At 37.9% G+C, this 13,912-nt stretch overlaps 3 protein-coding genes across 4 annotated transcripts in view; 1 reads left to right on the top strand and 2 right to left on the bottom strand.

Moving 5' to 3' along the window:
- LOC134816328 (TBC1 domain family member 16-like) overlaps nucleotides 1-1,807 on the bottom strand; it is a 145,907-nt gene extending 144,100 nt beyond the window's left edge. The window contains exon 1 of the mRNA XM_063825126.1: nucleotides 1,763-1,807. The gene's annotated coding sequence lies outside the window, so the exon portion shown is untranslated. The remainder of the gene's footprint in view (nucleotides 1-1,762) is intronic.
- Nucleotides 1-13,912, bottom strand: part of LOC134816308 (ras GTPase-activating protein 3-like) — an 89,964-nt gene that overhangs the window by 45,068 nt on the left and 30,984 nt on the right. The window contains exons 2-4 of one of the 2 annotated variants that reach the window (XM_063825104.1): nucleotides 974-1,043; nucleotides 641-764; nucleotides 267-302 (exon numbers count right to left, since the gene is read on the bottom strand). In XM_063825104.1, the coding sequence (XP_063681174.1) occupies nucleotides 267-302; nucleotides 641-764; nucleotides 974-1,019 (206 nt within the window). In that variant the 5' untranslated portion in view covers nucleotides 1,020-1,043. Of the gene's footprint in view, nucleotides 1-266; nucleotides 303-640; nucleotides 765-973; nucleotides 1,051-13,912 lie in introns of those variants that run through there. The other variant, XM_063825105.1, reaches the window with a different exon arrangement.
- On the top strand, nucleotides 8,782-13,713 carry LOC134816750 (solute carrier family 35 member G1-like). The gene is made up of 9 exons (XM_063825741.1): nucleotides 8,782-8,944; nucleotides 9,165-9,266; nucleotides 10,794-10,962; nucleotides 11,448-11,595; nucleotides 12,183-12,288; nucleotides 12,519-12,656; nucleotides 12,890-13,048; nucleotides 13,348-13,425; nucleotides 13,600-13,713. The coding sequence occupies exons 1-9, from the start codon at nucleotides 8,786-8,788 to the stop codon at nucleotides 13,645-13,647; spliced, it is 1,107 nt and encodes a 368-aa protein (XP_063681811.1). The 5' UTR covers nucleotides 8,782-8,785; the 3' UTR covers nucleotides 13,648-13,713.

The following is a 13,912-nucleotide window of genomic DNA, read 5'->3' as shown; positions in this document are numbered from 1 at the left end:
TTGCGGTGACGTATCAGCTGAATGTTTGAGAGGGCGTAATTCGATTTCTGACGAGTTTCAAGTTTTAAAAGTGCCTGGATGTTGATTGGCATACTCTACTCCTTCATGTACGTGGTTAATTAAGCCATTTAGCGGAAGTGAATTTTTAAATCATAACCATCACTTTAATAGGTTATGCTTGCCGAGTTTTATAGTTCAAGGTTTACATGAAGACTGTATCAGAATTTAGATTGAAAAGGTGGAAATCAATTGTGCAATATAATTACGCATTATAAGTAGTGACCCTCAACCAGCAAATTGGCCTACGAGCAATGTTTCTATCAGTATCAGAAAATATTCAGCAAACCATTTTCTCGTATATTTTCAATGTGAACACAAACAATATTTCACCACAAACACCCTTCATCAGGTCATTACTTTAGTTAATGTTGTATCAATCTTTTGAGTAACCTATTTTTGTACTCAGTTTAAATATCACATCTGCTGTAACTGAATTTCTAGTTTGTAAACATGTTGTATCAACAAAAGCTCTTTAGTCTTTACCATTTGAAAAAAAGTTCACTCAGAGGAACAATTAACTAAAAATTCAGTCAAACAGTTGTCAAAATGTGAGATGATTTGCACAATACGTTACACTAACCAGGGTGTACCATAGACAATTTCAGTTTCAAAAAGCTCCTCTTTGTCAAGATTTATGACACAGTAAGTGTTTGGACATCCTGGCAATATTCTGCAGGATTTCGAGGGCAGGCTCTTTGCTTCACCTGAGATTTATTAATTAAGATTAATCAATTTGAACAGTATCATACTGATTAAAATAAAATAATCTTTTAACAATATGATAAACTGGAAAGCATGATATGTTTGCGGGTGAACCCATTTTCGAGATTTCTATAAATCTTCAAAGCATGAGTATTAACAAATTTATTCTTGAAGTTAAATTATTCGATAGAGAAATATATACATTACGTACCGATCCTCACTCGAAGAGCACTTCTGATGCGTATTTCACTGCTCATCTCTGATGTGACTTTACTTCACATCTAAATTGAATTTTAAAGATCAATCTCATATCACTTGTTAGTCTTGTAAGATATAAATCAATCAGTAATAAGTAATAACCCTAGTTATGATATCATTTTTAAATGATATATATTATAAAAAGTAATACAGTTTGTATGTGCAACCAGAGTGATCCTCCAATTCTATTGTGTTGGCAATATTGCACAATGGTGGACCTCAAAGTGGTCTAAATTTTAGCCATTGAATTTTAAAGGAAAAGCTTAGATTCTGATTCCTGGATCCTATGTAGCAGTAGTAATCCTTATATTAAGTTGACATTCAATCAAAATCCGATATGGTTCACATACAACTCTAACGTATTAGTACTGAAGGATACCCTTAAAACTTTCAAGATCTTTTATTGTCTTGGTTCCTCGATCATTGCATTCTGCTGAATTGACCATGGTCATTGGCATTACAAAGTTGCTGGCTCACTCCTGGGATTGATGAAACATGACAGCTACAGGGGAATAAATTTACTTAGCATCCCTTTAGTGTGGATCAAACAATCTTTGACCCCCTCTTAGTTGTTAAGTTGTACACACTTAACATTGACATACAGTGGTTTAGATATCCACTGCATTATTATATATTCAAGTCATATATTCTTTATTGTTACAATTGAAAGTAGTCATGGAAGCAAGAAGCAATGACCTTGACTAGTTTCGGCTTTTTAAAGCCATCCAAAAGCAAGTATCACCTCAATAAATGTATTTAATTGTAGTTGTGAAAATAGTTTAAAACTGCTGACTATTATTTTTCTCTCAACGTCAGGCCAACGCTCAAGACAACTTTATTATTATACACACTGCACCTTTATATATCAGGGTTATATTAACTAATATGTTATATTCTCCCTTTGATGTGAGGTCACTTTGTAAACTTAACTTATTGTACTAATTTCAACTTGTCAAATCAAATCAAATCATCTCATTTACTTTACTTTTCATTTCATCTTTAAATTTCATCTTAGGGTCCTGTCACTATAAATCGAATCAAATGAAATAATAATGACACAAACATCATCACACATCATAATAACTGTTTCTACAAAAATTTAAAATTTAACTAAAATTCTAGATTCAAAGACCAAGTAAAAATCTACCTAATTATACTTTCCAGTACTATATAAGTTAATAAAACGTTTCTTAGCAACATGGGGATTAAACCTAAGATATCCAGTATGATTTTCTTAATGCATGCGCATCTAATGTTTGATACCAGATTAAGACCGGATCTGCTCATTCCGAACAAACCCGATCCATAATCGGCTAAACCGCTAATAACTTTGAAAGCTTCGATAAGATCACCACTATGCTAATCTGCTTTTGGGATATACCAAATTAGGGATAATATGTCTTTAGGAAAGTGAGTTCTATGCTGATTTCCTCTATGCTTTCCCTAAGTTAAACCGAAATTCTTACAGAAATTAAAACAAATAAATAGGGAACAGCTCATTTGGCCCACAATTAGTTATCTAAATAAAAACGCGCCATCCCAACTAGATAATGTAAACAAAGAATTAAAAAACAGTATCTCAGATATTAAAAGGCAAAGGATAAAACTACAAAAACAACACAAAAATAGTGAAATATTATCACCCATGCAAGAACAAAACAGTTGTAATACTAGTACGCGCGATCTAAGTGAAGTTTCAAATTAGTGTAACATATTCTCGGTTGACTCAGCTGATTGATCAACAAATCATGATTGAGGGTTAATTGAGGAGGGACACTTCCGAAAGAGCAAAAGTCTGTTTAAGATACTCATTCTATATTGCAGTCTCGCTCGAGTCTACTGTAAACATAATACTATAATATACTATACTACATTAATATAAGCTGCAGCTGAATCTAATGGCTGAAGCCTCTCGCAGGATATTAACCTACACAAACCTTGGTCAAAAGTCTGATTCCAGTTTTTAGAAGCCATAAAAGAATTAAGACTCTGTTACAGTTTTAAAAAGTTAAAATATTATTTTAAAAAATTTCCAAAATAATTATAATGGGTGGTATTAGTAAACCATTTGTTCCAAAACTATCAGCGACAAACGAGTTCTATTCACGATGTCAATCCTTCACAGGTCGGCAAGGCCCATTACAGTGGTGCATCCGCCGATCTATTTGGTGCGCGGCGTGGCCCAGTAGTGCATCTTGATTGACGATGTCAATCCGTCGAGATCGTTGCTCTGCGAAGCAGAGCAACGATCGACGACGAAGCAAGAATGCTAGTTTGCGCGGCGCGTCGAAGCGGCGAAGTCTTCAATAGTGCATCGCGCTATAACCAATAACAAACTTGTCATAAGTTGTATGACCCGCCGCGCACGAAGTGCGCGGCTCCCCCTGTATCACTATAGTGAAGCGACCGTGGGGGTCACCATGTGATACAATAACAAACGAGTCAAACTCAACGCGCGTTTTGGTAGGTTATTAAAATACAACAAAATAGCTAATAATTTCGTATCTGATATCAATTAAATACATGCATTGAATATTTAAAGGCGCAGGTTATATATTTCCACCGAAAGCACATTCCCCAAATTGCACACATTATTGTTGGAGGATTTCTGATTTCGCGTGCGTCCTGGTAGGTAATAAATCTTCAAATTACGGGCAAATATTACACTTTTCTGCTCAAGCCCTATTAACGGGTGATACTCGTAAAATATCTGTTCCATATATTGGACCGTCGACGAGTCCAACTCGGCGCGCGTCCTGGTAGGTTGTAAACCTACAAAAGCCCTAAGACTTCTTTTAGGTTTTGATATAATATGATAGAATGGAGTGTTCTGAACACTCTGACGGTATCGGGAACTTTTTATTTTGTCGAGGTGCCTCGAAAGTGATCTCTGAAACGATTCTCCATTCAATTTTGGTTGATGTACGTTCTTGTAGGTTTATAACCTACCAGGACGCGCGCCGAGTTGGACTCGTCGACGGTTAATTGACGATGTCAATTCATGGCAGCTCGGCGCGGCGCGGCACAGTAGCGCATTTCGCTGATCTATATTTATGTCGCTGTGAGAAGCCTCATTGATTGCGCGGCGCGGCACAGTAACGCATCGCACTACAAGTCGACGGTTCTGATATTCATGGTTCTGGTAATCATGATCGAAATACCAATTTTATGAATACGACTTAATAGCTTCGTTTATTTTGTGATTAGCATTAATCATTAATATTGATTAAAATATATAATTTGTATTTTAGAATTCAGTTAATTGACAGGGACAGGGACAGGGACAGGGACAGGGACAGGGACAGGGACAGGGACAGGGACAGGGACAGGGACAGGGACAGGGACAGGGACAGGGACAGGGACAGGGACAGGGACAGGGACAGGGACAGGGACAGGGACAGGGACAGGGACAGGGACAGGGACAGGGACAGGGACAGGGACAGGGACAGGGACAGGGACAGGGACAGGGACAGGGACAGGGACAGGGACAGGGACAGGGACAGGGACAGGGACAGGGACAGGGACAGGGACAGGGACAGGGACAGGGACAGGGACAGGGACAGGGACAGGGACAGGGACAGGGACAGGGACAGGGACAGGGACAGGGACAGGGACAGGGACAGGGACAGGGACAGGGACAGGGACAGGGACAGGGACAGGGACAGGGACAGGGACAGGGACAGGGACAGGGACAGGGACAGGGACAGGGACAGGGACAGGGACAGGGACAGGGACAGGGACAGGGACAGGGACAGGGACAGGGACAGGGACAGGGACATAAAACCACGTTTTCCTTTTAATTTTAGTTGAGAGAAACGCGTTGAGAAGAAATCATTAGCGGGGATTTGTAAGGGAGCTTTAAAATATTTCAGTAATCATCTCGTACATTCGATAATGTCTACAGGTTTTAAGCGTGCTAACAGATCGTTAACCTATTAATAAAGGCGGAGCAGGCTGTTAAGTCGGACGACAAGTGACGTGTGATTACCCGTAGCTGATAACTGCGATAAGATTATTGGATAAGTGACAGCGGGGTATTGTGGGTATTGCTTGCGGAGTATTGTGCGTATACAATGGAAAGCAAAGATCATCAGCTTCATAGTGGATAACGCTACCCATCAGAGGATCTGCAATACATAACCTAGACTCTACTTAGTAGGGGATCTGCACTTCATAACCTGGATTCTATTTAGCAGATTCTTCTTCTTTACTCCTTTCTTTGCAGCTTTTATACAAACTCTACTTTTGCTTATATTGTTTATGTTTTTGTTGAGAATTTATTCCCGACACTCCCCACAATTTTACTGGCAGCTAGAAGAGATGAGTGGAGTTGCTTAGATGGAGAGGGGAGGGGATGGTTTTAGGGTGAAATAAAGACGAGGAAACGGGGTGTCGTTTACTGTGTACTGTTTTCGGAAAACTTGGTTTTACCATATCTCTCGACCTGTTATTGTTGACTTTGCGACAAAAATTAAACACTCGTTTAATGTGCATGTTTTTAAATGTAATGCGGTAGTGGGTACGCTTTAAGTTTTGGGACTACCATGTTGTCAACATTATAATCGAAATTTGAGTATGGCTCAAAAGAAGTACTTACTTGTAGTTGTAGTTGTACTTGGAAAGGTCTTCATCTAGTAATTGGAGTGCCGTGCACCACACATTAACTCTGACGTATGGTCGACCCCTTCAACGTGCCCTGTCTGTTGCTCCAGAATACTGAATAAATTTAAATTTGACTGCTGCTGACGTAGCATCCGTCGCCTAGCAAGCACAAGGATAAGGTGATTGTATGGAGTGTGGGGTGTGCAATTAGTGTGTATAATAAGTACGGGCCCCGAACAATGGGAACTTATCAAATCTGGTGACAACCGGGCTATTTAACGAGAGGAAATCAGGGATTAGGGACTCTCTCCCCAGAAATTCATTATTAATAGGGGACCAGAGGTGTTACTCTGTACCTTCTACCCACCTCACCATGTGAGAGCACCAGCTCCTCGTTGTGAGCCCCAATTAAACCATATCTCGCTACTACTACTACCCTCGCTATTTGTTGTCGTCATTATTTCTATCCTCCATTTTAGCATGGTGTTACTAACAGTAACACTGTTAGAATCTTAAAGGAGGGGCGATAAAAGCAATGTTTAAGTTTTGGTCTCGGGATGTTAAGGTTTTGGTTTTGGAACTTATTTGAACCTACGGGGTAGAGCAAGTCCTCACACGTGAGGTTGTTCACTTATCAGGCCACACCCCATTTTTTACGCTCTTGCGATAGCGGCTTTACCTTTTTATTGAGAATTACTGCTGGACGATTATTTAAGTATAAACGTTAGTGTTACGAGCATTTACATTCACTTAATACTTGCCGCCACATACGATAACGTGTTTAATCTGCAATACAACTCTGAGCCTGACCCGGATATCAGACATCACCTCATCGGTCTAACGACTGGTTAAAAGTTTGGATTCTCATAATCGCTTTTGCAAACTCTGAATGAGCTGTTTTGATAAATGGTGGTTATTAACATCACAAATTTTTAAAAACAGGCCTAAATTGTATGATTCATGGATATCTAAAACCGATCGAACCAAACCGTCAACTGATGAACACACTTCTAGTTTTGGGAAAAGCTGCTGGTGATTTACACAACAAGATGGCCATACTTTCATTTGCTGGCCTTTTACATAAAACATTGACATGTACTTCAAGAAACCATGCTCTAATCAAATGCTGCTCTCTATACCTTATCGCTATCAGTAAATGTTTGACAAAGCGACACGCATATAGTAGTGAGTTGTTATCATGGAAAATATGTTCAAACCAGGAACAAATTATTTAAAGTCTAAACGGTTCAATTTGGATAATGTACTTGCAGATAATTTGTTTGTAATCGTAAACCGGATTCCGAAGAATTGGAGTCACAGTTTGCCCATTTTAAAGACCGTTACCATAATATATGATCTGATCCTTGATATGATACTTGACTTTGGAAATGTTTGAGGTCCCGGTAAATTGTTATATTCTTTGTGATAGACCCACCCGGATAGACAGACATGGAGCTGGCATGAATATTAAGAACAGGTATTGGAGTGACAAACAAGCGTTTGTATGTGTCTCTACTCTGACGTCACGCCCTGATTAGTGATCAGGGCTAGCTAAAGCTTGACATGCCCAGCTGGTCACATGATCAGGAGTCCAAGTAGTAGTGTCACGTGATACCCACATGATACGCTTTCTACTTGTCATAATCGCTCATTACCGTGCCGCAATTAATAAATTCTGTCAGTCGTTATCTCGAAGTTGGTTCAGGATAATCCAGCCCTGTGACTGGTTCACAGGATTCCCGTGACTATGTTAATGATACCTGATTGGATGGACATAACCCTAATGCTAGACGATCGTGTAGGCCGTCTACTTGGAGAATATAAATCTACCACCTCCAGAATCTGCTAGCGAGTCGTGCGGGAACGCGGTGTTATAGAGTATGGTAGATTAGCCATGGTAATTACTGGAGGTTATGTAGATTATCAGGGCAGCTCCGCCCACTGTTTTGTTGCTTGTTCCAATTCTCCGACCGATTATCTCGGCTATTCGATCTACCGTGCTTCACAATATCCGTTGCAGAGCAATTGTTACAATTTTCAACTTCTGCTCTGTTGAACTTGTCACATAAAGTAGTATTTCGTTATATTTATAATGCAGACCTCGTTACTACGTGGGTTTTTGGGCAAATTGTTTCCTCCCTCATTTACTGCATATACAAAATAAAAATATAACATAAACTTAAAATTGTACTGTGCAGTTACGATTTCTAAACGAAAAAGGTCTTTTAGTATTATTCACGCAGACTAGCGAGTTTGCCTGCATCAGACTTTATTTTGGGGTTGAAAGCAGTGTCTACATGTCATAGGGCTTACAGTTACAGACATTCGGCAGTGGCTAATCCGTCTATGTGTAGATTCTATCAAACGATACCGCAGAATCCACTAGAGATTGACGGCTGCAGTTATCGTGACAAGAATTTTAAGAGTTGTTCAGATGGTCACGATGACTCACTTACTAATCATATCTGATCACATGTCGCATCCAACTACTCATTTTATTGGCTGGTCACAGCCCATTACAAATGGATTGGTTATCTTCTGAGTTGACACTATTCCTCAGAGACCAGCTAATGTTTTAGCTGGGATCGCGCGAAAATATTTTGATTTTTTTGTCGGCTTTTCTTTGACCAACTGTGATTTCCTTCTCAGAAATCCCAGGCTTCGTGAAATTTCGTTTTTGAATTCTTCGATATTCAAACAAGAACCTTTCTGTTTCAATTTCAACTCTCCAAGACCATAAATCAGTTTTAAAACGTCTATTTAGTCCTTTATAATGAAAGTCTATACAATTTTAAAACACATACAATCTATGCGAGGGGAGTACGGTTTCCTTCAAAGCTTTTAAGATATAAATATCATAAACACTCTCAGGCCTAGTGTAGTACTAGTAAAAACATCTTTCCACTAAACATCACTTGTAGCAGAGCAGTGTATTTCTTGTTTTAATTTATTTAACAGACTTATTTAACAGACTTATATGTTATAAGCGGTATATGTTACCGCTGCGGTACTTACTGAAAGCCTCAACCAGCTTTTGATAAAATCGTAACCATGAGACTATCTCTAAATCTCTTACGTTTGCTGCAGTTCCTGTTTTTACTGGCCGTGATACAGAACATAATTAGTAATAATTATAATAATTATAAATAATCCAGGTGTTGAAATGGACCATGAGCCAGACTTAGGACTCCGGCCCTCCAAAAAGGAGTATGATGAAACAACAGATCTGATACTGGATCAGGAGCCGGCTCCTCTTGAGTTCTCTTCTCTCTTAAACGGGGAGTGGAGGTACAAGTTCCCCAAATGGTGGAGTTTCTTCAAGGTTTGTTTTTGTTGTTGTTGTTTTGGGATCGTAGAGTTAAGAGTAACTTATATGATTGGAATGGCCAAAATCTGGCCAATGTATTGGTAACAACAACATCATGTCAACGATTCCTTCTGCGTTTGTAATTTTTTGGTATTTTTTAAATTTATTTTACTGTAGATTTAGTAGAAACATTATTACACCATAAACTAAAAGTTTTATCTCCCATGTTTTGCAGGTGTCCCCTACCTTCGGGTTGCTACTAGTGGGGATGTCGGGTGTTACGTACGGGTGTCAGTCGGCTGCTATCAAATACGTGGGACATCTTCCAACCGCACAGGTTTGTATTTATTTTTAATATATATTGTTGTTTAATGAGGTAATGATGTATTGCCTTCAAAATCCCTAAAAACACTGGATGACCGGAAATCAATTTTCTGTGGGTTTTTTTTTAAAGAAAAGGGAATTTAGTCCTTTATCTTAAACTTAATTAATTAAGTATCAGTTTAATTAGAATACGATAAATTGTTCATAGGGTAAGGCACATAATTTTGTCAGGGTACCTAATTTTGTCATTTTGCTCTGAAAAACTGCCTCGGCTCGGAATTTCAGCTTGAAAGAAAAGGATTGTGTATAAAAAGAAAGCTTAGACTTTGCTGAAACTGCTCGTACAAAGTTTAAGTTTCTAGCTCTTTTGCATCTGTGTCAAAAATGAAGGCGAAACTGTTAACCCGAAAAATAAATAAGATCCTTAAGGTTTTCTTAAGGAATTTTCAAAATTTTGATTTATTGCTATTTCAAAAGTAATTGAGCTAGCTTCATGCCATTGCATATTTCAAATATCTTCTACATCAGAAGTATACGTACAAATTTTCAAGTCTCTAGCGCAATTATTGTTCAAGTTACAGAGGGTGACAAAATTAGGTTCGATTTTGCCAGAAGTACCTAATTTTGTCAAAAAAAATCGACCTTTCTCAAATTTCTTGTAAATCACAGATTGTGTTGAAAATGGCCTTATACAACTATTCTGAAGTTTTTTTGCCCATAGGATATGTATAAGGCACTTAAATAATAGCATAACACTTATAATAGCATATTTTCGCCGAGAAATATTAGGTGGATAATCTGATTTTTTCAATCTAAAATGACTAAAAAAATATTTGATGAAATTACTAAGCAAGTGATCTATCTACAGACATGAAAATTTCAACCTAGGCCTAGAACCAATCGTTTTTCAAGATGCCAGTGGTTTCAGGGGCATTTGGGGCTATTTTCTAAGATTAGATACACAAAAAGTGTCATCTTTTCATCAAGCTACAAAACTATGAAAACATCATATCTTTGGGATTTTTGAGGTCAATGTTGGTAAAAAAGCGCTCGAATGATGCATCCAGGTAGTCTAAAATACCGAGAAACGGTTACTTTTTGCACAATCTTCAAGTGACAAAATTAGGTTCGGGGTGACAAAATTAAGTAAAGCCACCTAATTTTGTCATTTTTTCAAAATAATTTTTTTAACATCTTCAACCCCAGCAATTTCGATCATTTTTGTGTTAGAACTTGCCTAGACTGTCTACTATAACATGGTGGAGGTTTCATCTAAATCGGAATTTCAGACGAGGTTAAAACCCATGGTTTATATCAGGCAGTCGGAAAATTGCCAAAAAATGACAAAATTATGTGCTTTACCCTAGTATTAGTATAATGTGTATTAAGCATTTATTTAAAATCGTGGAACAAAAATACATTGTATTTATATTCCACGATTTTGAAGAATGAAATTTCTTTTAAATGATAATATATCTAATCACGTGGTTTGGACAAAAACATTTTCTCAAAAATTTGACTAACAGTCGCTCTCTGATAGGTGATATGGGGACGGTTTCTGATAATCCTAACTGTGTCCAGTATCCTGTGTATTTCTAAAGGAGAACCTCTCTTTACTAAAATAGCCGCGAGATGGGAGATTATCTTCAGATGTGTGTTTGGGATTCTCAGTTTTCTCTGCTCTACGTACGCTATACAGCGTCTTCCAGGTAAGAAATACTTGTATAAGGCTGAGATGATGTTTGGGGCATTGGGTTATCAGAACCACACGTATTGCACCAAATATTTTCTAATTCTGGGCGAATTTAAAATTTTCTTAGGGACCGTTTATAATTAATATAGTACGTAATCACTTTTTGGCCAATTATCAACCCCCCTCAGCTCCCCGCTCCGTAATCAGTTTTAAACATAGCTATTGTGTCAAATTTACACTAACGTAATCATTTGATTACCCCCCTCCGATCCCCCTTCGGCCAATTACGTAATAATAATATGTAAACGACCCCTTACCTTATATCAGGAAATATTTCTTGAAGTAAACATTGACCTAGCTATACCCTAAATATGATTTTAAACCATAAACAAAAGCAAGACCACAGTTGAAGCTTACCAACCCAAGAAATAATAGCTGGTGTGTCTTTATCCAAACACAAGGCAACCTCTAAAATAACCTCTAAAATATAAATTCTTTCAGTTGGAGAAGTGACCGTCATAATCTCCATAGCCCCCATCTTCACAGCAATAGGTTCCAAACTGATGCTGAAAGACAAGTTCATGCCTGTCCACTTTGTGTGTATAATCCTCTGTATAGCTGGAGTTATCATGGTTGTCGACCCCAGGAGGTGAGATCCTTCTTTATCTTTAGTTTAAACACAAGGAAATATTTTGGGAGGTCTCCATATAAACTGCGTTATGCAATATTGTAAACGGTGCTGTTCAGCCTGATTTTAATCATTAGAACACTGCACGATCATTGGTAATGAGATGAATACTGGGAGTGGTTCATGAATAATTGTGGATTTTAAATGAAAGGTATTTAGATAATTGGAGATAATTGGGCCAGACTATTACAAAATCACAAAATTTTGGAAAATAGTAAACGGCTGAAATCACTGTCAACAAGACACGAGCACAAAGAATTCAGTCATTACTGAGGGATTATTTTTACAGATTTCCTATAAAGCCAATTAACATTGACAACTCTTCCGAGCTCATTAAGTAATTATAGCTTTTAGGATGTCTCAATTGCAGCGTGTTTAAAACCAAATCAGCCAACCAGATCCACCCACAACGTAATTGTACTGTCTTCACACACCAACTATTTAAGACAATTATTTAATTTTACTGGCAACCGCCCATCCCTCCAACTCTATGGTATCTTCAAACACGTTAACTTACCGCCCAACGCTAACAAATCACCCCACTGCAGGTTGATGAAACATGCTTCTCTAGACCTACTGGCAGTTTCAGTGGCACTGCTACAGCCAGTCTTTAAATCTCTAGCGTACATCTTTATCAAACGGTGTAATAATCAGGTATGGAACTTTCTATTTCGTCAGGTACGACTACGACACAGTTAGCTAATAAGTATTCTCAAACGCAGCAGAGTAGCTAAATATGGCCGATGTAATGATATTTTCGATCAGTTACTAATAAAAATTGTCAAAAATTGTTCTTAGAATAATTCTCAGCAGATAAAACACCAAGTTAGTTTAAAATAGAAATTTGTAAGCTTAATCATGCTAATCGTTGGACATTTCACCAGGGTATCCAATACCACGTGGTATTGTTCTACTACTCTTTAGCCGGGTTCGCAACAGCTTCTCTCTCCATCATAGTGACCGGGTTCTTCCTTCTCATCAGCGGACACAGCGTGGACAGTGTTCTACAACAACCCTCTCATGTAAGGCTATTTGTCAGAACTGGATTGTCGTGAACTCCCCCCTCCCCAAATAAACTTCTGACATGATATCAGATATTAGTTAACATTTTCTTGACGAACTTCATTGCATGTATTGAAATCATCGCTGAATAACATTATCAACAATATAAAATCGTGGAAATAAAATTCTATCACGTGTTCCACTCAAGTGTGAGTTTGTGGAAGTATAACTATAAACTGTCGTCCACCTGCAGAGTGACAACCTGGCACTGGTCCTGGCAGGACTGTTGGGATTCATAGCACAGTACGGTATCAACAAAGGAGGCATGTTAGCTAACACTACCAAGTGCAGTCTTATCAGGAATATTGACGTTCTCATTGCTTTCATCTTCCAGATATTCATGTTCCATCAGGTCAGTTTATTGGTTATCAAATGAGTTTGATAAGCTAAGATTCATACAATTTATTGTGAACTACTGTTGCCGGATATTGGATGCAAAAATGAACATGGTGCCAATTTTACAAAAAATAATGTGTCGATAAAATTGTTAAGAAAGCCTAAATTTGAGGATCGTAATAATCTGATTGTCGTTACTGTGCTTGATAAAACAACAACACAACTGATCATGGTATACCCATGTTTGGTTTTCGGGCTGCGCTCTCAGTTGCATCCGTATAATTATCTAATTAATTACTCAGAAACCCATTACAGGTACCGACAACAATACAAGTGATAGGAAGTGTTATTCTGCTCTCTTCGACCATTCTTGTGGTTGTCTGGAAAAATGATGTACGGTCGTAGTGCGGATCTTAATTGAAATTTTGTATTTCTTTATTGACTTAGTTCTAATTTACTTTAAATTAGTCATCAACATAAAAAAGGGAATTAATGAACTGGTCTTATTTTGCACCTTCACCTATGATAATTATTTGATTTCACTTTATGATAATTATTTGATTTCAGGGCTGCGATGTCATTTGCAGCAAGTTCAAGTTAGTAGCATCCACGTGATATTTGTATAAATATGTTTTTGTGTACAGTTATTATTGGAATATAATTAAATTTTCATTTGCATTGATGTATAAAATGTTCGAGATTTTATTGTTTATGAAATTTCCTGCTAAAATCTATTCACGATTAAAGAGTGTCTGCACTGGTCAATTAAAAGGTAGATTGAAAAGTACCGTTTAATGGATTTTATTTTGGGGTGATACGAAATCGGCGGGGGGGGGGGGGGGGGATGCAACGTCAATTAATGTCAATTAATGTCAATTAA

This window comes from Bolinopsis microptera, chromosome 6 (genome assembly GCF_026151205.1).
Source record: "Bolinopsis microptera isolate Bmic1 chromosome 6, MBARI_Bmic_1.0, whole genome shotgun sequence".
NCBI classification, from domain to species: domain Eukaryota; kingdom Metazoa; phylum Ctenophora; class Tentaculata; order Lobata; family Bolinopsidae; genus Bolinopsis; species Bolinopsis microptera.
The sequence above is the reverse complement of the archived record's forward strand: the minus strand, read 5'-3'. Positions and strand labels throughout refer to the sequence as shown.